Consider the following 23438-nt stretch of genomic DNA (forward strand, 5'->3'; position numbering starts at 1 on the left):
GGTACAGGTGAGCACAGTGGAATTCAGCAGTCTGTATCTGTGTTCCAACTATTTCAGAGACTTTCGGGGTCATCAATTTCTGCCAATTCTCCCTCTCTCTGGTTGACCTTCACTGTGCTGCCCCTGAGGTTCTCTGACTCCAGAAATGAATTTAAGGGGACTCAGTGGGCTAAACTGGCAGAAATTACCACTTTGTCTTTAAACAATTTAAGAACACTTTAGTTTTCTTGGGTGCGTGGCTAAATGGATACAGGTCAGCAGTTCTGATACTGCCCAAATGGTTCACACTGAAACACCTCAACTAGTGTTTTCTGCAGTTCTGCTAACTGAGGGGAAAAACAGACAGATGCAGCTCGAGTGGTGAATGAACTGCAGATATGCTCTCTCCATTTCTGGATAAACACCAGCTGGATCAAATTCAGAAGTAACCTTTTCTTCCCATGTTTATAAGAAACCAGCTATTCAGTGAGCCAATTGGCCAGCCCTCATGGCAGCCATCAGCAATCCATGTCCTCCTCTCGCCTAGAAGAAGAGTTGGTTCTGATATGCCCGAAGGAGGCTCAATGCGACTTACAGTCGCCTTCCCTTTCCTCTCCCCACAACAGACACCCTGTGAGGTGAGTGAGGCTAAGAGAGCCCTGATATCATTGCTCAGTCAGAACAGTTTTATCAGTGCTGTGGTGAGCCCAAGGTTATCCAGCAGACTGCATGTGGGGGAGTGCAGAGTTGGTTCTTATGTGTCGCTTTTCTCTACCAGGTGTCTCAAAGCGGCTTACATTCACCTTCCCTTTCCTCTCCCCACAACAGACACCATGTGAGGTAGATGAGGCTGAGAGCCCTGATATTACTGCTCAGGTCAGAATAGCTTTATCAATGCTATGGTGAGCCCAAGATCACCCAGCTGGCTGCATGTGGGGGAGGAGTGGGGAATCAAACTTGGGGTTGCCAGATTAGAAGTCCACACTCCTAACTACTACACCAAGATGGCCCTTTTGGACAGACAGTTTCTGCACTAGCAATATCATTTGGATTTGCATTTTTAAAAGGTCAATTTTTTCATCCATTTCCACACTAAAATTGGCTTCTTCAGGTACAGTCCCGAATTGCCCCTCACTTGCCCCGCAGTAAAGGAATCCCCAGAAAACTGATTTTTACCTTTTCAAATGGGATTTAATGAGTAATTCATGTCTACCCAATGTGGAAATGCATGCAAGCGGGTTTTTCCATACAGCTTCCATTTTGAGCCATTTGGGAATGCCCCTTTCTTCATCACTGTCCTCCCTCTTTTCCTGAAACCACTTTGCTTGAAAAACAGTAGTACAAGGAAGAGGTAGACTGACACAGCAAGGACATCTGGTGGCACATGGAGGGTACGGCATATGAGCAAACTGCAGCAGGATCTTGATGTAGATTAGCTTGGATAGTAGACAAGGTTTGTGCTTTCTCTGGATCTGTTTTCTTATTAGGAAAATGAACAAAACAAAACATAACATAATACAGAATTATAGGCAGCAGTCTTCTCTCTGGGTCATTTTGACTTATAGGAGACTTTATTAATTTGTTTCTTATAGCAGGTTAGGACTTCTTCAACACAAGCATTCATTTATAAATGCTAGCTGATTTATTCATTGTACATATTATTGGCTGGCTAGCAGTGTGCAGCAACAACCATTCTCTGGAGGAGGAGAGGGGAGAAACTGGATTTCCATCAGGTTGTGTGAGAATGCATGTGCATGGAACACTGCTGACTGCACTCTGCAGCACTGCTTGAATACATGAAAAGCAACTAGAAAAACAGGTTCAGATGTTTGCAAATAGCCAATTGGTTGAACCAGTAGATGTTTAACCATTCCTCCTCATAATATGGAGCTGTTGTAAGGCTTATGAATATATTGTATGTTAAGTAATAGTATTATCATGCAAAAACGCAAAACTCTTTAAGCAGATGGTTGTGGATGTTCTGTTTCTGGAACACCTATATGAGATGCTAAAAGCTTTGTTAAAACTTTTTTTTAAGGAGTGCCAACTCATTTTGTATTTCAAAGAACTGCTGGAAAGGTGTCTTCCTTTTTTTAAAAAAAAATTGGCCTATTGAAACAGCTGTCACTTTTGGAAGAAAGCCCTTGTCTGCTTATAAACGAACCCTCCATCCGAGCCACCTTTTGCTCCTTCTCCTCCATGCCTAGAGAAATGTAAGAGATGTCAGTAGCCAGTTCAACTTGCAAGGATTCTGTGACAGATGCGAGCAGAGCCTCTTTGTTCCTAGCCCCCGGGAGACCATAAAGCCCTTCAAGCTGAAGCTGACGAATGCCACTGGAAGCAGGAGATAAGCTCCACTGGGAAGCAAGTGCCCTCAGCCCTGGCACCTGAATAGCAATGCTTCTGTAGGGCGACCTATTTCTGCTAGCTTCTGAGCCTTGGTGCCAGTCTTTGCAGTTCATATTTATGCAAAACCATCTATGCAGGTTAATCAGACCACTCCTCTGCAGGGACAAGGGAAGGAGCAGGCAATGGAGAAATACACGTCATCCATATGGGAATTTTAACATACATCCATTTACCATATTGATTACACCATTCCATTTAAAATATTCCGTAAAGTTACCTAGTGACTCATTTACCAGTCCTTAATGAGGTCCCTGTAGTCAGTCTTCTGCGCGTCTCCAATTAATTATGTCACGGAACAATCCTGGATTGATGTGTCCCTAGGCGTGTTCTGCTAGTTAAATTTCTAGTAAAAACAGATAAGCACAAAAAGCTTTTCTTGTTGTGGTGGTGGTCCAAAACCCTAAAAAGCTAATGTTTGTTAATTATCAATAAAATTGGGGGGGGGGGGGAGGCCAATAAGAACAAGATGTTTATATGATTTAAATGAGGGAAGTGTAAAATCTACTTACCTGTTATATTTTTATCCTTCCTTTCTGCTGAGGAGCTTAATATGGAATACACAATGCTCCCCTTCCTTATCGTTACAGCACGGTTGTAAGGTACACTAGCCCAAGAGAGACAGGGCCTGGCCTGAGTACACACTTCATGTATGAGTGTGAATTCGTAACTAGGTCTTCCAAGCTCTACCCAGGCAGGTTAACTACTACATCACAATGGCTCTCATATATAACGCTTTAAAGAAAGAGTCCACAATACAACACATGTGGATGCCATGGTGCTTGCAGACACCTTTCCTGGTGTCCACCAAGTGTTTTATAAGGGTTTTCGCTCAGCCAAGCTTTTGATTGGCTGTCGGCGATTTGATTGGTTGTGTAGATTTTTTTTTAAGTAGCTTCAGCAACAACTGCTATCATATCACAACAATCTTCACTGCATGACTGAAGGTCAGTTTTGTGTTAGCAAGAAAATATTTTCAAACAATATGATCATTGTAAAAGGCATCCTGTTAAACAGAGCTTCTGCCTGAAATGCTGAAGACTTACTATTAAGAGTTATGTGTAACCTCATACCCTAAAAACTGATGGTTGTTGTTGTACCCACCACCCTGGGTCATAATTCAAAAGGTGCCCACAGACCCCTGGCTTAAAAAAAAAAACACAATTAATTGGCTAAAAGGGTCATCTGTACTTATTCTGGCTATTTAAATATTAATGCAAGCTGATCCAGCCCTTGCCTCCTTCAAGGACAGTAAATGGTACTGAAATTTTTTTTTGTTTGTTTGTTTGGTTTTCAATAGTTCCAGAACTGGTACTCACTTTTACACCACAATCAACAGCATGAAAGCCACTAAAAGGCAAACTTGGTATCAAAGGAACATGACAAGAAACACAAGCCAAGCACTAGCAGGTGTACTGTAGGGAGGAAAATGACAAGGGCCAGAGCCACAGAGAAACCAACTACTGAATGGCTTTACCGTCCTGCTACTCCTCACAAGATCCATGCAAGACAGGCAGAAGCATGTCTTCCTTGCTCTCTCTACATGCACATGAGCAGCAGATCTTCCCCAAAAGCAGCAAAAATGTTTGCAGTTTAGCCCTGTGGGAGATGGGACTCTGTGGATTGGAGATAGATTCAAAGAGTTGGAAGGGGCCACATAGGCCATCTAGTCCAATGCCCTGCTCAATGCAGGATCAGACTAAAGCAGGGATTACCAATAAGTGGTTCGTGGACCCTCACGGGTCCATGCCAGCTCCAGAGGGAATCCGTGGCCTTTCCCCTCCTGCCTTAATGGATTTGACCACAAGCTAGGGAACCAGTTGCTTCCTTTGCTCCCCCCTCCTCTCTGAGCATGAGTGCACTCGTGGTTCTGCACCTGGGACAGAGTGGAGCATGCATGCCTACTCCCTCTTGAAACTGCCTCCTGTCTCTTTCCCCTCAATATTCCTTGAGCCTGTGAATGCTGGTAAGTTCCAGTGATGTCACTTCTGAGAAAGGGGAGGCATGGCAAGGAGGTGTGGCCAGCTGACATCACTTCTGGGATTCCTTGAAGCCTGAAAAATTATTTCAGGGGCTCCTCCACAGTCAAGAAGGTTGAAAAAAGCTGGCCTAAAGCATTCATGAAACGTATCTGTCCAGCTGCTGCTGGATCATAACAAATAAGGCTCTGGGATAGTGTCTAAGCAAGATAATACTCAGGAAGACTATTGGATGATTTTAAAAACATTTACAAAATCATTGTCCCTACACGGTAGAGCCTATTCCCAAAATAAGCTCATTTAAGTAGATACACTATGAAAATGGATGCCAGAAGAGTTCTACTGGATCAGGTTTGCCAACATCTTGATTATAACAGTGGTCAGCCAGATGCCTCAGAGTGGTCCTGAGCAGGGCACACTGGCCACTGAAAAAGAAGAGTTGATTCTTATATGCTGCTTTTCTCTACCCGAAGGAGACTCAAAGCGGCTTATAGTCGCCTTCCCTTTCCTCTCCCCACAATAGACAGCCTGTGAGTTGGGTGAGGCTGAGAGAGCCTTGATATCACTGCTTGGTCAGAAGAGTTTTATCAGTGCCGTGGCGAGCCCAAGGTCACCCAGCTGGCTGCATGTGGGGGAGTGCAGAATCGAACCTGGAAAGCCAGATTAGAAGTCCACACTCCACCAAACTGCCCTTCTCTTTGTATGCAGTCTTCAGTGGGAGAGTGTCTCTGAAGCGATACTATCATACTTGTCTTGCCTTTTGTACGTGGAGCTCAGAGAGAGGACAGAACATATCCTTACAACATCCTCGTGAAGATAAACTGAGAATAAGTTATCTATCCAAGGTACCCACTTGGGTCCAACACTTGGTCCTTCAGCACCGCAATACAATGGGATGAACCTGAAAGAACAATCTGGGTGTAGAAATAAAACTTGTCCAGATGTCAAATCAGAAAATGTAAAAGACACTGGAGATTTCATGTGTGAGACAGGGGGAAAAAATTGGCAATTTATGTTTTTGTCCAAATAGACTGGCTGAACAAAATGGGATGACTTGAGAAATGACAAGGAATTATTTTTTAGTTTATTTTTCCTTCTTCGTTCTTCCCCATCTTACATTGTGACAGAGGAGTACTTGCATTAGATGAGGAACCACATTTGAACTTTAAATGGGCAGGATGGATGAGCAGAAATTATTATGTTTTTCTTTTTTTATACAGGTATAGGATCAACAGGCATGGATGTTTTTTGTGGAGAGATGGAAATAAGATTTCTAACTACAGAAAATTGTCAGAAATGTGTGTAGAGGGGTTAGCTGTTCCCCTTTGTACCTCAGCAAGTCCCGGTGAGAGTGAAGTGGAACAGATTTATTTATTGAGGCAATTTCTATGCCACGTCGCTAGAATGCCGGTTTGAAGCAGCTGACAAAGGAAAACATAACAAAGGCATAAAGCAATCTAAAAACCATTGACAATTATTACACACCCAGCATTTACGAACAATCCTGAACGGGACTACCGAGAAGTAAACCCCATTTAATTCAACGGCACTTACCGCTAGGCCAGGGTTCACAGTGCAGCCCTAAGCAGAGTTACACCCTTGTTAACCCCATTGACTCTAAGAAACTTAGAATGGTAAAATGCTTCTTAGGAGAGCAGGAACTTCTGAGGTGTATGTGTTCGGGGGGGGGGGAGCTCTGTCTAACATTCATTCAGCTCTGTCTAACAGACGTCTAAGATACCAGATGGACAATGTTAGTGACCCCCCTCCCCCCCAAAAAGCCCACACTTTTAACTGCTTTCAGCCTCTTGTTTACAGTCTCAGCTCCACTTATACAGGCCTCTTTTGTCATTGCTGAACCACCAGGAATGGCATATTGTAAAGTAATGGAGCCTTTAAAATATAAGTGCATCAGAGCATTTCTTTCATTTAAAAGGTGTGTCGTGTGTTACTGAGGATAACAGATACACAGCATGAGAGAGGGGTTTCCCCCCCCTTGTTACAGACCCCAGGATTAAATTCATTTATTTATTCAATTTATTTATTCATATTTAAATGATAGAGTTATATCACAGTTGAGGAGCCATTAAGTTGCAGAGTCAGAAGCTAAACAGGGTTGGCCCTGGTTAGCATTTGGTTGAGAGATCAGTAAGGACTTCCAGGGTCACTATGGAGATGAAGGTGATGACAAACCACCTCTGTTAGTTGCTTGGCTTAAAAGCCCTATGGGGCCTCCATAAGGCAACTGTGACTTGATGGCTCCCCCCACCCATTTTTTTCCTTTCAGATGAGCATCTCAAAGACAACTTCCGTATGCAGTTAGAGCACCTGAAGATCAGAATTGATTGAGCTCTGCACCCCAAGGCGCTGAAAGCTGAATTGACTTGAGGAGCCGGCTAATTCCTGTCTTCTTAGTTTAAAGTCCAATAATCAAGCACATTCTAACTCTAACCAATCAGGCTTCAGCTCTTGATATCACTTCTGGAAGGGTTTTCTCTGCACCAGTCATATAAGGGTATGGGAGAAGCAGAGTATTATTAACCATCTTCCAAGTTCAAGCATGAGGGGGAGGGAACTGGGGATGTCTGAGACAGCTGAACAAGACCTGAGCTGAGCATCTGCCACACTCCTTTTGTTGGTTCTTATATGTTGCTTTTCTCTACCAGGAGTATCAAAGCGGCTTACAATTGCCTTGCCTTTCCTTTCCCCACAACAGACCCCTGTGAGGTGGGTGAGGCTGAGAGAGCCCTGATATCACTGCTTGGTCAGAACAGCTTTATCAGTGCTGTGGTGAGCCCAAGATCACCCAGCTGGCTGCATGTGGAGGAGTGGGGAATCAAACCCGGCTCCCCAGATTAACAGTCCACGCTCCTAAGCACTACGCCAAGCTGGCAGATATTGGAGCCTGGACTTGGCCAGAGGTATGAGCAGGGAAGGAAACTGGGACTACCTGGGCAGAGCATTTTTTGACTTTCCACCTCCCATACATCTGAAGCTGGGGTTTGACTAGAAGCACAAACCAGAACAAGTCTCAGCTTGGGCCATCCTTGTGATTCATTGCCTTCTTTAAGATTGTACTGGGAACTGGGTTGCATATCTGTACTGTAAGCTGCTTGGGGTTCCCAGTCAGGGAGAAACTGAGGCTTAAAAACATTACATAAGCACTGGCTCCTTACCCCTCTTTCTTATTAAAATACTGCCTGGAGAAGGCGCAAAACATTTTGGGGAAGGTTATTAAGAATATTTCTCCTCTAAGAATTGTTTTCTTCACAGTTAAAGCTGTCTCTTAAGAAGTCACCTTCACACAGCTGTGGGCAATTATCACCCTGTATCCAATTTTTCCTTCGTGGCCATGGTGATTGAGCAGGTTATGGCAGAACAAGCTGCAGACTGTTTTGGATACAATATCTGCCTTTGACCAAATTCAGTCTGGCTTTAGGGGAGGATTCAGGACTGTAACAGCACTTGTGGCCATGGTTAGCATCACTTATGCTTGGCCAGGGCAAGCCATCAGTTAGATTTAACACTTGGCCATATTTCAGTGGACTAGTTCCAATCACTGTTTGGGATGAAAGGAACCAACTTCCAGTGGTTTCACTTGTTTCCCACTGTGAGGGAGGGGATAAGAGTTACCATTGGATAAGAAGTCAGCAAGCTGGGACCTGATTTGTGGGGTAGCACAAGGATCCATTTTTTTCTCCTGCTCTTTGACCTCTGAGTAAAATCATTGGCTGAGATTATCAGGAACTGGGGGGGGGGGGGGATTGGCACCCATATGCTGATGACATCTAATATCTTGTGGCCCTGGCCTCAAGAAGCAGCTGCAACATTCCTGGGCCTTTATCCCAAGGCTGAGGGCAAGTTGATGGGGGTAAACAAATGAAAGTTTAATCCAGACAAGACAGTGGTGATGCCAGCTAGGATGGCCACCTTTGAAGAGGACATGGAAGCTCCAACAGGTACAAAATAAGAGCAGCAAGGATTCTCTCTATAGTCAACTCCTCAGGACATACAACTCCAGTTGTCACCACCTCTTGCTTCCCGGCCCAATTCAAGGTTCTGGTTACTACCTTTAAGGTCCTTTACAGGCCAGACCCCTCATACTTATCAAAGTACAACTCTATGCTCTCCTATGCTAGTTTACCTCTTCAGCCAACTCCTCCTTAAGGTGCCTTTCCTTAAGACTGGGTAGCTACAGCAAATTCTCAGGGCTTTTCTATGATGGATGCCAGAGTGGGCAAGAAGACCTTCCATCACCACATTTAGGAAGGCACATAAGGCAACCTTCCAGACAGTGTTTGGTGAAGCGTGAACTTTTCCAGCAGATTTGGCTGAGTTTGCAGGTCCTGTGTGTTTTTAACTCTTTTCTCCACATAAAAATATATATTTTAATAATGCACTTAATAAAAACAAATATCATTTGCTCAATTATCTAGGGTATATTTAACTTGATCAAAATATCTTTGCTGAATAAATTTGTGGTTGGCATTCTACCATGTGTCCATGGATGGAAATTAGTATTTTCTCATTTTTCTTTCTACAAGCCCCTTTTGACTCCTCCTGGAAAGACCATTCCTTGGGTTGTGGGACCCGCACAGAGGAATAGCCACAGTGTTTAGGGTAGGGATACCAGCCTCCAGGTGGGATCTGAGGATACCAACAATTACACCCCATCTCCAGACTACAGAGATCAGTTTACCTGGAGAAAATGGATGTTTTAGATTAGTGGTTCTCAACCTTGGGGTCCCGACCCCAATTGGGGTTGCCTGGCCCCCTCTGCAGGGTCACCAGGGTGGTGGCTGCGGCAGCGGCAGCAGGTGGCACCATGACACTGGCCACCTCCACGCTACCTCCAGATTGTTGTGCACCTGCATGCGTGTGCACGCTGCCCACGTGCGTGCACCACACCACTGCTCCTGCAGTTCGGGTTGTGGCCTTATGGCGATTGAGAACCGCTGCTTTAGAGGGTCAACTCTCTGGCATTGTACCCCACTGTAGTCCCTATCCTCCCCAGTAAGCCTACCCCGTATCCCCTGCTGGTGGCTAAAAGAGATCTGGCAACCCTAGTTTGGGGGTGCAGTGAAGAAAGGGATGGAACTGAATTCTGAGCCTCCTCTTTCTTCCCTCAGTGGAGTTTTACTAGCAGAAGACACACAAAAACCCATTTCACCCCCTTCCCTCTCCTCACTTCAGTCCCTCAACCTGTTCAGCTTAGTACTTCACATGGGCCCCATGAACCAAGGAACTGTCTTCCTGGAGACAGGAAAGAACTGCAGGGATTGAGAGGAACACATGGGGGGAAATCAGCATTCCATGCAAACATGGTTGAACACAGGCCAGTAATTCAAGATTAAACTAGCTTTTAGTTCTTTTTATTGGATTTCTGTTACTGAATTGCATATATGAAAGCACAGAAACTCCAAAAGACAAGAGGAACTGGTATTAAACTATGCCAGCTATCTTTGGGGCTGAGATAGATGCCTCACTTTAAGATGGAACAAGACATGTTTTGGCCCCATGACGGCGCTGTGAACAGCACACAACTGTTGACAATATTTTACATACCAAAGACTGCAGGGAAATTTCATAAGAAAAAACTAAGACAGATTTATTACATGCTGAAGACGAACAAGCAGGTTACCTTATTAGAGACACACACCACCTCTTGAAGGAGCCTAATAATCTGGAAAGGAGTGAGATGGACAGCTAATTCCTACACAGTAGGGATTGTTTTCTGAAAAATTCACCATCCTTCTGCACCCCAGAGAAAGCATTACAAGGTAAGATCAGGCAGTGAGTTTGCTATGGGCAGTTTTATAGCATTTCCGTTGCTCTGAAACAGTAACAGAAATTCTTTGCCTGTCCTGTAAAATCAGAGAGAACATAAGTAACAAGAAATGAGAACATTCCATATAGCCTTCTGGTATCAGCTTGGACAGGGACAGTATAAAATCACTGATTAAATTCTATACTTCTATTTCATTTTAAGTTTGCTTTCCTTGAGCATTCTGGTTGTTCTGGCAGTATGAAGACAAATCCTCTGACTTGGCGAGGGGAGAGATGAGTAAAAGGACAGAATGGGGGAGAATTCCAGGGCAAATTGAGTTTGACATAATGGGACTTTTACATATAATGAATAACATGTTTTCCAAGGTAGTTTTACATATATGCACAAAAATAATTAAATATAACCCATAAACTTAAAACACTTGTGCATGTGTGAATTTTTGCTGAGACTTTCAGGTATTTTGGACCTCAAATAAAAGTACTATGCTGCCCACAGCAGGTTCCTCTTCACAGTAGTCTGTCATAGCATAGATCTGTTTAGTAACAGTTTTATTGCCCAGTGTTCAATTAAAGGGACACTTCTGTTTCCATGTAACTGAGCTCAAAGTAATCACCTAATTAAGTCCAAATTAATAAATGTTACACTATCCTAAATCGCTACCAGAAACATGTACTACAGCATAACAAACAGTTACAAGGAATGACAAGCTGAGTTGTTGGAATGATCTTCATTTGCACTATTAACAAGACACTTTTATTTGCTATTATTCAGCTTAGGCATGTGTTCAAAGACAACTTTCCCAAGAATCAAACTATTGGGCTTTTGGCTTTTTGAGCCAGTTTGGTGTAGTGGTTAGGAGTGCGGACTTCTAATTTGGCATTCCGGGTTCGATTCTGCACGCCCCTACGTGCAGCCAGCTGGATGACTTTGGGCTTGCCATGGCACTGATAAAAATGTTCTGACCGAGCAGTGATATCAGGGCTTTCTCAGCCTCACCTCACAGGGTGTCTGTTGTGGGGAGAGGAAAGGGAAGGCGACTGTAAGCCACTTTGAGCCTCCTTCGGGTAGAGAAAAGTGGCATATAAGAACCAACTCTTCTTCTTATGGATTCCCCAATGATAAAGCATGGTATGACATTATAAATGACTCAAGCCTGAAATACTGCCATTTCAAATGTGAGATTCTTCAACTAAAGGGAGGGAGAGTTCTGCAAAGAGACACCAAACAGCAAATCTGAAAGGAACCTTTGTAGAATAAGACGCCTCTTGATTAATCTAAGAACTTGGTGTAGACTGTTCCACATGTTCCAAAATGTCATCCATTTCCAAGTTTGCGGTCTTTATGAATTTCTTGGAACTGCCTCCATGAATGGTGGTGTAGAGTAAGAAATACATATTGCCTGATTGGAAGCAAAATCAGTACTACAAAAAAGTAGTTTAGAAACAAAGTACAGAGATTTTTATTCAATCCACAAGGGCCCCTTCTGGCAGCTCTACTACTACTGGAGCACAGTCCTCTGGTTCAGCTTCAAAGTCCCATTTGAATTTCTTTGTCAGGTGGGTCTTAAATCTTTCTGCCTTCTTCCTTAGGGTCCGGTCAACTGCTGGGCTACAAGTGTAGGAGAAGAACACCTAGAACATACAGCACATGAGTTAGAAGAACAGCATAACAAAAGAAGCATCTCCTGTGGGTATCATTGGTTGAGATGAATCCAATAAGAATTCGTCCGCACAGAGAAGATCAACATATACTGACAAGTTTCCACCCAAGAGCCCTCCTTGCCACAAAAATAAAATCATATGAAATCCACAGTACATTAGGGATAGGCATGAACCCCAAAAAATCCAGCTTGGTTTGGAACGTCCCTGAACCCAACTAGCCAGTTTGGATCCCTCTTTCTCCCGGCTGTGGTTTGTCCTGCTCTTAGGCTTAAATGGCTGGCAGCCATTTCAGCTTAACATCAGGGTGGGTGCCCATCAGCTGGTAGACTGAAATGACTAGCAGTCATTTGACTAGTCTGTTTTGATTCCCCCGCTTTGAGGAGCAAAATGAATGAGTTAAATGGCTTCAGTTCTCAAGCGTCCAGGCACAGCAGGGAGCAATGTGTGGCCGGCCAGCCAGTCTTGATGGGAATATGCAAACATGGTCATAGAACAGGAGCTAAGGTTAGTAGCCAGAAACACTCACATAAGCCAAGTCTAGTAAGGGCAAGAAAAGGGTTTGTAGTTGAAGGCCGTAGGCTGAAGACCAGTCAGGGAAACAGGGTCCAAGAAGTCAGAGAGCAGGATCTGGAGTTCTGCTAAGAAAGATGTTGTCAGCACAATGGGCTTTTGCCTCATTACTCAGCCTGTCTCTGCATGGATTCCTCCATCTTTCCTTTGAAGCAAAGTGCTGCTTGTTATGCCATTGCTCTTTAGGTTAAGGAGACAAGTGGGGGGGGGCAGCTGCTGCCAGAGCTTCTGTAACAAGGTTAGTGTCCAAAGACTGGAGGTGCTAGGCGCTTGTGCCTGGTTGGGGTTCAGGTTCTGGGCTGGATTCCCTAGGCAGTTCTGGTGATTCTGAGGCTGCTGGCAGTGCCTGAAGCTCAGAGGCTGGTCTTGGCAAAACTCTCAGATCTGCCTCTTCCTTAGAGTCAGACGGGGTTGCAATTGGCTGGAGCCTGACAGCAGTCATTTAAACAACAGCAAATGGGCAGACTTGCCATGCTCAGGTGTTAGTTTTAAATGGCCCAATGAACTGAATTGGACAAAAGTCCAGTAACTGGTTCAGAAGCTACAAACCAATGTAGGTTTGAGTCAAATTTTAGCTCATGAACTGGTTCGTGTCCACCCCTACAGTTCATTAACAACATTGGACCCAGTGTATAAGCAGAGGCTGCATTAAATGTTCATGCCCTGCATTGCCTCTGTGCAAATTAACAAAACTATTACAAAATTAAACAGACAGGATAATTGCTGCCTTTTCTTTTCCGGAGTCTGAAAACAGGGAGACTATCATAGAAATAAAAAATGTATAAAATATGCATGTAAAACAACAATACAAACAACAAAAAAGAAAATGCTAGAAGTTTAAAACTTGCCTAATATCAGCACAGCCCTGATATGGGCCCTGCCCTATCCACAATGAGCCTGAAAGTTTTCTGATCTGAATTTAAGAAGCTGAGCCAACCCCACAAGCTTTGCCTTAAGAATCTGTTTTCAATACAAGGAAGGAGGACTTGGAATAGCTGTGAAAAAATCAAAGGCTCAAACAATGCCCACTCTTCATTTCATGAAAAAAATTAACTCTCATTTAAGACACCCTAGCCAACTGTATGAGGTTTAAGTAAAAAATCATTCCAGAATATATCTGCATGCACTTGCACATAAACAATAGTTCTGTAGGAAAAAGCAATCTGTTAACAGAGAATGGACTGGATGGCTCCCCGATAGCAGGTACAAGGAATTATCTTGGGGAGAAGCCTGTGGGAGTGGAAGAACTGCATTCCACGAACAGAAGCCACTGTACTTGTGGAAACACTCATCAGGATCCAAACAAACACACGCAAATTTTGCAGCATGTATTCTAACAATCCCTCGCTTAGTACAGGAAAGGATTTCCATGATGGGATCTGCCTTTCCTTGTAAGCTTTTATGAACTTTACAATAAGAAAACGAGCTTCCTAATTAAATGCAGGTATCTTCTTAATTCATCAGAACGTGGGCACAAACTGGTTTACAAGCCAAAATTCATCATGAACTTGACCCAGTTTATAGCCCTCAAACCAATGTTTGGAGAAAGCACCTTCCCTGAACATTTACTGGACTTTTGTCCAGTATGGCCTAAATAGCTGCCAGCCATTTAAGTGGCTCATTTAGCTTCCCCTTGCACCTGCCCCACTGTTAGGCTGAAATTTAAGAGCAGGTGTTAGGCTTAAAAGGCTGCCAGCCATTAAAGTGTCTGTTTCACCCTATGCTTACTTTGAATTGGGGGGGGGGGGGAGAGAAGCAAAACAGAGAGGTTAAATGGCTGTCAGTTATTTAAACCTTCCCCGGTGATACCCCTTGGGGGGGGGGTAGGGAGCGGGGATCCAAACGAGCTGGTATGGGGAAATTCTGGCTCATTTTGGTGGCAGCGCCAAACAGAATGGGAATATTTGGGTTCATACCCATCCCTATTAAGAGATCAGTTGATTTAAACGCTGCAGCAGAAGAGATAATCTTTCTTGGAAATAAACGTTCAGATTTTCACTGACATGCTTTTGGCCAGTGTTTCACAGATTAGTATCTTGCTTCTGGCACTTCTGGACCACCACGAATGTACTTCATTTGATCTCCAATCTCATGTCTTCTACTGTAACATTTAGCTGGTAAATGTAATTCAGTTCCAAGGCAAAAAGGCTGATGGCTCAAAGCAGACATCTGCAGTGCTGGATGAAATGGAAAACTCGTAAGGGACAAGGAAAGTGTCTGTGCGCTTGTGGGTGTATAAATAAAAGGCTCTACAGACACAGCAGCTGAACACACTAAAAGTTAACGGCATGGTTCATTGCTTTGTGCAGGACAGATAATTTCCCCTCCTGGTTTATCATATTGTGAAATCAACTTTTAAAAACTACTACTAAAATAATTCTTTTTATGGGGTGATCCTGGCATCGGAAAGCCGATGAAATATAAAATTATGAGTTCCCCTTCACCAGCACAATAGTATGTATAAAAGCCCAGTTGCTGTCTAAATCAGGTAGTTTAAAAAAATTAAGCTACAATCCTGCTGTCAGCAATGTAAAGGCTTTGTCTGTATATGCAGAATTTGTCATCAGACAATATATGACAGCACAGTTTTAAGAATCTCAGTTTTGATTTTTGTCTGTTTTTTTTAAAGTGCTGCATCTAAAATAAAGATCTGGATACTAATTGATGCTTTTCATTGGCATAAAATAAATAAATAATTTTTGTAGCAGCAATTGCCTTGTAGAGAAGCATAGCACAAAACAAAACTCGCTGCACCCAAACTGAATTCTTGGCCATTGGGAGGGGCTCCAATCAGATGGAGCAAATTGCAATTAAACTGTGTTGAGAGGAAAGCAAATACTGCCTATGCCCATCTATCTTCCTGCAAGTGTGGAGCTTAATTAAGAATTTCCTGGTTTAACCAAAGTCCATTTTGCAGTTACTGTTGAATGCAGATGCTCAGTAAGACCATTTCTGCACTGGAGATTCCATGTCTGGCTGCAGGCTGGAGTTTTATTCATGGCAGGTTGCCCCACCTCTTCCTGCACTCACATGGGAAAGCATTTGGCCTGGTGCGCCTCATCTGCCCCAGATTTGTGCTCCTGCAAGGTTCCCAGTGCATAAACGGTCTAAGTGAGAATGGAAAGGACTTTGGTTCAGACCCTGATGCAGGATTATTGGAGCTTGGGACCAAACAGAATGCTGATAAGGCCCATTTCTCTCCCATTCGGGCTCCACAAGATCTGACCCCACATACCTAAAGTTGATCTAGGTATTCAAGGGCTCATTGTAAGAGCCAGAAGGTGATCTACTTCCTGTTCACTCACAGCCTCTAGAAAGCAGTAACCCAGCTTTAACTGGCAGGGCAAGAACGCACATCTTGTAAAGCAGCCACTTATTCCCTGTCACTTTTCCAAGTGCAATTGCACTTTTAACAGGGACCTCTGAGCGCTAGGGAGCCCTATACACAGCCCAAGCTTACGTGTCAGGAAAGAAATGGAGCCAATACTTCAGCGGAACAAAGAGATGGAAAATGACCCAGCAGGGACTCATTCAGAGAGGATGTTGTTTTAACCATTCAAACAGATATCAGCAAGCGCTAAGAGCCTGAGAAGACTCAAACTGATTCCAATGTTAAAGCCCCAGGAGTGCTCCACAAGTCATTCCCGGGTCTGAAAATCACAGAGTAAGCAGTTTATATGCAGTGGCGTACCTACCCAGTTTAGTGCCTGGGGCAAGTGGGTGGGCAAGGCTTGGTGACACTGAGGCCACGGGGAGCAGGGTTTCTGATCAATGCCTGCCTGTGAACCAGCCCTCTGCCAGTGCCTGATGTCCCATAACCCCCAATGAGGGCAGCGGCGGAGAGGCCCGATGTCTTGGGCCGTGAGTCCCTTGGCTTGTCCCTGCCAATGGGAAGGTAGGATGGGGGGACTGGCAGCCATTGGGGGGTGTCCCACACCAATGCCCACATCGGAGAGAAGGCCATGGGGGTTCGTGGCAGGCAGCCAGTGGACCACCGCAAGCAGCCGCCATGCCCAGCCCAGTGTATGCACTGCCAAGTTGGGGCAGGTATCAAGGGCACAGGCCAGTTAGGGTGAACAGTTCCCACTGCCCGTAAGTGTTTGATGGGCCCCAGTGTGCCCCCATCAAGATGGCAGCCAGATTTGCCATTGTTTATATGTATAGCACTCAACGAGGAAAAAAGAAACCAAGAAGTCTCACTGGACGAGTGGAGATGGGTTTAAGAAATGTAAGAGCAGCAGAACACCCATGTACCTTGCTTGGGAGTACACAGAAGCCTTCCTATGTTGCAATACTGCTATATTACATCTGCAGCCTGCCTTTCCCCTGGGACCCTCACAACAATGCAAGCCAGGGTGCCAGGTGAGGCTCAGAAAGAATGACTGGTCCAGGGCCTCCCAGTAAACATCACAGTTGAGAGCAGATCCGAGCCAGGGCTCTGGGGTACTACAACACCCGGTTCAAATACACCCCACTGGCTGTACTCTAAGCATAGAAAATGTATTTTGGGGACATCTCCTTGATTCCTTCTTTTATTTTCTGTCTTCCCCTTCCAGTATCGGCTCCTGTTTTTAAGTGAAAAGGCTGATACTGAAACCGGCTTCTTGCAGGGTTAAGGTAATAAACACATACATGCACAGCTAATGGGTTGCCTGAGTATTATGAACTGCCACCTGCTGCTGACAACTCTTGCTTATGGCTGTCATAAAGCAGCTAAGAGACACCTCCCTCCAGCTGTCTGATTTGTTTTTCAACTTTCTGTTCAGCTTCAATGATGGCACGAGGCAGTCTGCTATCACAACACAGCCTAACTGAATTTCAATTTGTTGATGAGACTGCTGTAGCTGGGTCAGGCTTATAAGAACTGCAACCATAGGGGAGCTAAATTTTATGACTGGTGTACAAAGAGCCATGCTTGCTCTTTAACACAGAGGCCTTCACTGCTATTTCCTGCAGCAGGGGTTCCCTCTCCCATGCTGATACTGAAGGTACAACCATTCTTTGGTGGGACTTTCCACAAGGCTGCTGGAAGGGGAAGGCAGAAATCATATGGTTATCTTTACCTAGGTTAATTAAACGTTATGAGCTTTGGAACATCACAAGAGCAGCACACTAACTATGCATTAAATGTAGCAAACCAGGAGAACAAATCAATATATAAAATGATTCCCAATGGACTATTGGGGACTTAGGAATGCCCTCTCCTTTATGGCGGTCACAAAAAGCTCTACAGCAATGGCAGGGATAGAAAATGAAAGGGCAGAGTTGATCCTTACTAGTCTGCCATTGGTTCCTGTGCAATGCCCCTACCACCTGTACTGTTCAATTCTACAAAAAGGTTTTTTTTGTTGTTGTTATTTGATCCATGCCTTTCGGTGTGATGCTGCACAGCATGCTTTCAGTGGGACTAGATGTAAATCCAGGCACACGTCTAAACTCTTCTGCAGGGCATGAGGCGCTTACAAGCTGCTTCTAAAGGAGCTGCTGCTTAGAATAATGATTCGGCAGTGTTCTGAAAGGCGGCATTCCCTTTTAAAGCACAGGCCTCTATCAAGCTAGAGCATGGGACTGAAATGCAACACAGAGCCACAGTCACGTTGCGAGCTCCCCCTAGTCAATGTGCTGCCGGAAAAACGAACAGTGTCCTGGTGCCCAATCACACATTTACTATTTCTCCAATGCATTTGAACCTTCTGCTTCCCACATGTCCCTCAACGTGGCTTCAGATTCAAAACCAATCTAATGAGAAATTAGTTAAGACAATCAAAACAGAGACCAGAAAAATCCAACAGTCTGAGAAGTTATTAAAACCAGAAGAACAGCCCCCTAATAGGGAGAGAAGTGTGGGGGAAAAAGGGGAAAGTTTTCGCTTGATAGGTTTAGCGCCCAGTGAATTCTTATGGGGAGGGAATTCCACGATTGAGGCATCAAAAGGGCCTGTTCCTGATGCACTGCCACCACATTTGTGAAGGTGAGGGTATACAGAGCAGAGCCCCAGACTAACTGAGAGGCAAACTTGTGATTCCTTAATGACGCATCACAGGAAAAGAAGGGAAACCATAATTTGGAGCTTCTGTTTCCAGAGCACTTGAACTTTAATTTTTTTGGCATGCTTATTTTAATAGCAAAGTAACAAGGGAGCCTCTTGTGGCGCAGAGTGGTAAGGCAGCCGCCTGAAAGCTTTGCCCATGAGGTTGGGAGTTCAATCCCAGCAGCCGGCTCAAGGTCGACTCAGCCTTCCATCCTTCCGAGGTCGGTAAAATGAGTACCCAGCTTGCTGGGGGGTAAACGGTAATGACTGGGGAAGGCACTGGCAAACCACCCCGTATTGAGTCTGCCATGAAAACGCTAGAGGGCGTCACCCCAAGGGTCAGACATGACCCGGTGCTTGCACAGGGGATACCTTTACCTTTACCTTTAACAAGGGAGACGCAGACAAACAAAATAACCCTCTCATTTTCAGTGTGAGGTTTCTTAATTTATATATTAATCTATACAGTTCTTGTGAACATTGTCCACATTGCTATTTCCCGGCACGGAGAATTATTGAAAGCAGCTTCCTTACCTGTAAAGTGCTGGTTAAGAAGTTGTCTTGGGAGACTATATCCACAAAGAAGTCTGCTGGGATTTCACTGAGCTGATGATACAGGACAGAAATGAGGTTGCTGAACAGGGAGGGATGCTTTGCTATGGCATCCTCAGACCTGCATAAGAGATTCAGGAGTTTTTTCCAGTGCTCAAATGCATCGTACACGTTCCCAATCAGGAAGCAGATGAAGGCAAACTGCAACTCTCCTGCAGAGGTCCCACCCCCCCAAAATTAAGAAAAACAACAGAAAACACAAAAAGGCCTTTAATTTCAGTATGGCAGTGCAAGGACATGACATGCTGCTCTCCAGTTCCATTTTTCTTTATGTGCAGCTGTCATTTTAGCAATCATCCATTCATATTCTTTTACAGTTTCAACACAAACATTTATGTTCATATGATTATGTTAGTACTTCACACTTGGAACCTTGTTCTATCTACAGGGAAAGTAAGAAGCAAGATCTCTCTCTGCTGTTTCTTGCCTCCTCTAAGCTGCAGGGACAAGCTGTGTGCTGAAGGGCATCTTCTTAGACTTCCCACCGTGAAGATAGTTTCAGGGTGCTGGTCTGCAGTGGAACAGCAAGTTTTGAGACCAGGAGCACCTCAGATGCCAGAAAAAAATTTCAGGAGATAAGCTTTCGAGAGTATCTGACAAAGGGGGCTTGGACTCTCAACAGCTCATACCTTGCAAGTCTTGTTTGTTTCTAAGGTGCTGTCAGGCTTGGATCTAGCTATGCTACCACAGTGAGTAGATTTGTGAATGCCTTCATATCAAGCAAAGAAGACAGCAAAGGAATGACGGCTTAGTCTCAGAATGCAAGAAAATCAAAAAATCCTTGTAGAATCAACTAAGACGCTCTTGCGTCACAGGGGTTGAGTGGCAAGTATTCTACTTCTGTGTAAACAGCAGGAATAAAAGAAGGATTTTACAGACATCACTAATCTCTCTGCTTCTAATCTAAACAATGTCAGCCCAATTTGCCCAACTCACTGTTCTCACCCCATGACAATTAAAGGAAATTATTAAAGGACATATTCTCCAGAGCTGGTATTCAGCTATGCTGATTACTTTCCCCTGTGTCCAGTGGTCCAATCAAATAATTAAGGCACCACTAGTGAGGGATGCCAGCTAATGGTCTTGTACATGTTGTTTATTAAAGTAGTACTACAGCTCCACCACAAGAGGTCACCAACACTGCATTTCAAAAAGTTCTGGCTTCCTAAATTCATTAGCTTTCTTGTGGTTGAAACATAATTGTCTAATGAAAACACAGAAAATAAGTCAACCATGTTTTAGGGCATTTTACAATGAATTGCTACTAGGCTTTCCCACTTCCTTTGGTCCATTTCCAGAGAATAAGGACCAGTCACAATCCTTTGCTCCATTCCCACCTCAACATTTAAAGAGTAATTTTTGAATTGAAGAAGAGAAGAGTTGGTTTTTATAACCCGCTTTTCACTAACCAAAGGAGTCTCAAAGTGGCTTACAATCACCTTCCTGTCCTCTTCCCACAGCAGACACCCTGTGAGGTAGGTTGGCTGAGAGAGCTCTATCAGGTCACCCAGCTGGCTGCATGAGGTGTGGGATTCAAACCAAGCTTGCCAGATTAGAAGTCGCAGCTCTCAACCTCTACACTACACTGATAATAAAGGGTTGCACATGCCTTTTTGGGGCAGGGCGCTCGGTGAACCAGAACATAAAACTGTGTATCAGACTGCCAACACACAAACAAAAATGGGGAGGGGGGAACAATCTCCAAGTGGTTCTGCTGCTTTGCTTTCATCTGAAACAGATATTCATTCCTAATAAAAAGTATAACACTACTGATGTTTTTTCTTGTCTAATTAGGACCAACCAAAATTGCACAAATTGGCAACAAAGCTTTTCTGTTTTTACAGAAAAATTACAGAAGTTTTTTCTGTAATATCCAAAACATCGTTTTCTCCATTGCCCCCCCTTTCTCACACACTTTCAGCATGCATCCTATTCAAAGGTGTCTTGAGGAATACAAAAGCTTGCTCACTAATTTGTAAATGATCACATGATCCTAAAAAGAAAAAAAAAAGACATTTGTTTTGTTCCAATACCTAATGCCAAGTGCCAGCATTTACACTGGAACAACATGAAAGTCAACGGAGAGCAGATTTACTCACCAAGCACATCTAGAGGATTGCTGGAATACTGTTTGTTGATCACCGTCTCCAATGCATAGCTGAGGTCCATGCTGTGCCTGGTAACTTCCTCAGGGGTAGCACCTTGAGGGTACATTTGCTTAGGGATTTCCGTGAACCTGATCTCCGTACCAGCTTTCACCTGCATCTTGGGAAGCCGGGCCAGGCCTTCAGCGTAGCTTTTGCACTCGGTGTCATACCGGGGCAAGTTCTGTTTGACCCGATCTTTAGTATACTTCCCATCCAAAACAGGCAGCACCTCGGAAAAGGCACATATCTGCCTGCTTTCTGGCTGCAGCTTTTGCATAACCGGCTCATTAATGAAATTAGTGAGAGAGATCCATTTCTTCAGCGTATCATACGGGTAGGGACCCATAAACGTGTCCATGTCCTGCAGGTTGGCCCTCATGGCTTCAGTCTCGTTTTCTGGCGCCGGGGTGAGGTCCACTTCCTCTTTGGCAGCGTCCCAGCGCAACACCTGCAGGTCTCGCTGCCGCAGGTTCAAGAAGCAGCCCATGCGAGGACCAACGTCCCTGCTATCGTCCTTACTGACCGAGCTGTAGTGAAGGAAATGAATGCCTGGCGGGATCATCTTGACTCCCCGGAACCTGGGGCCCACCTGCCAAGAGTTATAGTCAATACCGAACTCGGTGCCTTCGGGCACGTTCAGAATGATGACGGTGGCCCCCTCGAAAAAGAGCCGCTGGGCCAGGTCTTGGTTGATCTGCAGCTCCGCCATCCTCTAGGGCGACGGCCAGAGGGGCAGCCGTAAGGGCCGGTCCCTCGCAGGACGCCGGGCGAGAAGCCGGTCTTGCCAGCCGATGCGACCTACACCGAAGGGAGCTTGCGGCGGAGCGCGGCAGCACAGGCGGCCAGGCACGGTTCGGCTCCCACCACGGCAACATGCAGCACGGCTCCAGGAAGGGACTTCTCGGCCATTTCCGGTAGGGAGAAGCAAAGGGAAGGCTAGGTCCGCCAACCATAGAGAAACAGTCGAGAAGGCCAGAATGTCCCAGTGAGAAAACAGTCCGGGTAGCTCCCGCCGCTGCGTGTTGTAGCGTTCCTCTCTCTGTGAGTGAATGTAAATCCTCCCGGAAGGCTTACGGTTTGAGGCTGTGTGTGTGTGTTTTTTTACATCATCATTATTTATTGGTGATTATGATAATAATGATAACAATAAAACAGCAGTATTTATAAGAGAAAGAGTACTTTATACGGGAGGCCATTCTCTCCCTATAGGGATACACTCACCGTACACACTCATTTATCTAGATCAGGCTTCTTTGGGAAAAGGTTGGGAGGCACCCTCTGTTTAAAATTTAAGCCACGCCAGGCCACACTATATGACCAAAGGGAAGTTATGTTGAGAATAATCTGATTAAAAAAAAAACCCTTACAAAGACTGGATAAAGGACTGTTGCTGGTTCTTGCTAACAATTCAATCATAATATTTTATTACTTGGAAGTAAGGTACAATCCCGGCAGGACTTTGCTGCTCAGGGTTCCAACTTCCATGTAGGGCCTGGACTGGAGGTCTCCCAGGGTTATAGTCTCTAAATTACAAAGAGCTAAAGAATATAGCTGCTAGGGAAGGGTAGGATGAGGGTGGGGTAGATTCTATGGCATTACAGCCCGTGAATGTTCCTCATCTCCCCAAATCCCCTCTTCCCCAGGCTCCACCCCCAAATCTTCAGGAATTTCGTAACTGGGTTTAATTCTTCAAAAGCTAGCAGAAAACATTCCAAAAATGATCTTTTTGAATTATATTAAAGGGATTTTTAAAAACTTAAATCTTTTTTATTAATCTGTGGGTTATTTTGTATTTTTAAATTGTTGTGGGTATTTTAACATTTCTTTGGAAGTCACCTTCAGGGCCAACCTAAATGCACTTAATAAATAAAAGAATGCAGGAAACCTAATATGCACACCTATTTGTAAGGCCCATTATATTAAGTAAATGGGTCTGAGATGTAGCTCTTGTTCCCTGTACTGTAGTAAAGCCTTCCTTAAGCACAGATTTAGTTCCAGTCCCTGCTTCATGCTGTGTCTCCTCACTTCTTAGCCATATTTCTACAAGAAGATTCGGTGCCTGCGTTTCTTCTCTCCCCCACTTCCCCATCTAGATCCCTTTCCCAGTATCTCTTGCGGCCAAGACATTTTTAGGGTAATAACATTCAAAGTGGAATTTATACAAAATGGCTAGGGCAAAATTTACCCTAGAGTTCCCAATATCCAAGTGGGTCATGGCAATCTCCTGGAATTACAACTGACTTCCAGACCACAGGGATCAGTTCT

The 23438-nt window shown here is 44.5% G+C and overlaps 1 protein-coding gene across 1 annotated transcript; it reads right to left on the reverse strand.

Moving 5' to 3' along the window:
• Positions 1 to 9720: 9720 nt before the first annotated feature.
• AAR2 (AAR2 splicing factor) lies at positions 9721 to 22096 on the reverse strand. The gene is made up of 3 exons (XM_077335352.1): positions 21126 to 22096; positions 18949 to 19178; positions 9721 to 11783 (listed from the first exon to the last, which is right to left on the reverse strand). The coding sequence occupies exons 1-3, from the start codon at positions 21880 to 21882 to the stop codon at positions 11616 to 11618; spliced, it is 1155 nt and encodes a 384-aa protein (XP_077191467.1). The 5' UTR covers positions 21883 to 22096; the 3' UTR covers positions 9721 to 11615.
• Positions 22097 to 23438: the final 1342 nt, after the last annotated feature.

Source organism: Paroedura picta, chromosome 4 (assembly GCF_049243985.1).
Source record: "Paroedura picta isolate Pp20150507F chromosome 4, Ppicta_v3.0, whole genome shotgun sequence".
Lineage (NCBI taxonomy): Eukaryota > Metazoa > Chordata > Lepidosauria > Squamata > Gekkonidae > Paroedura > Paroedura picta.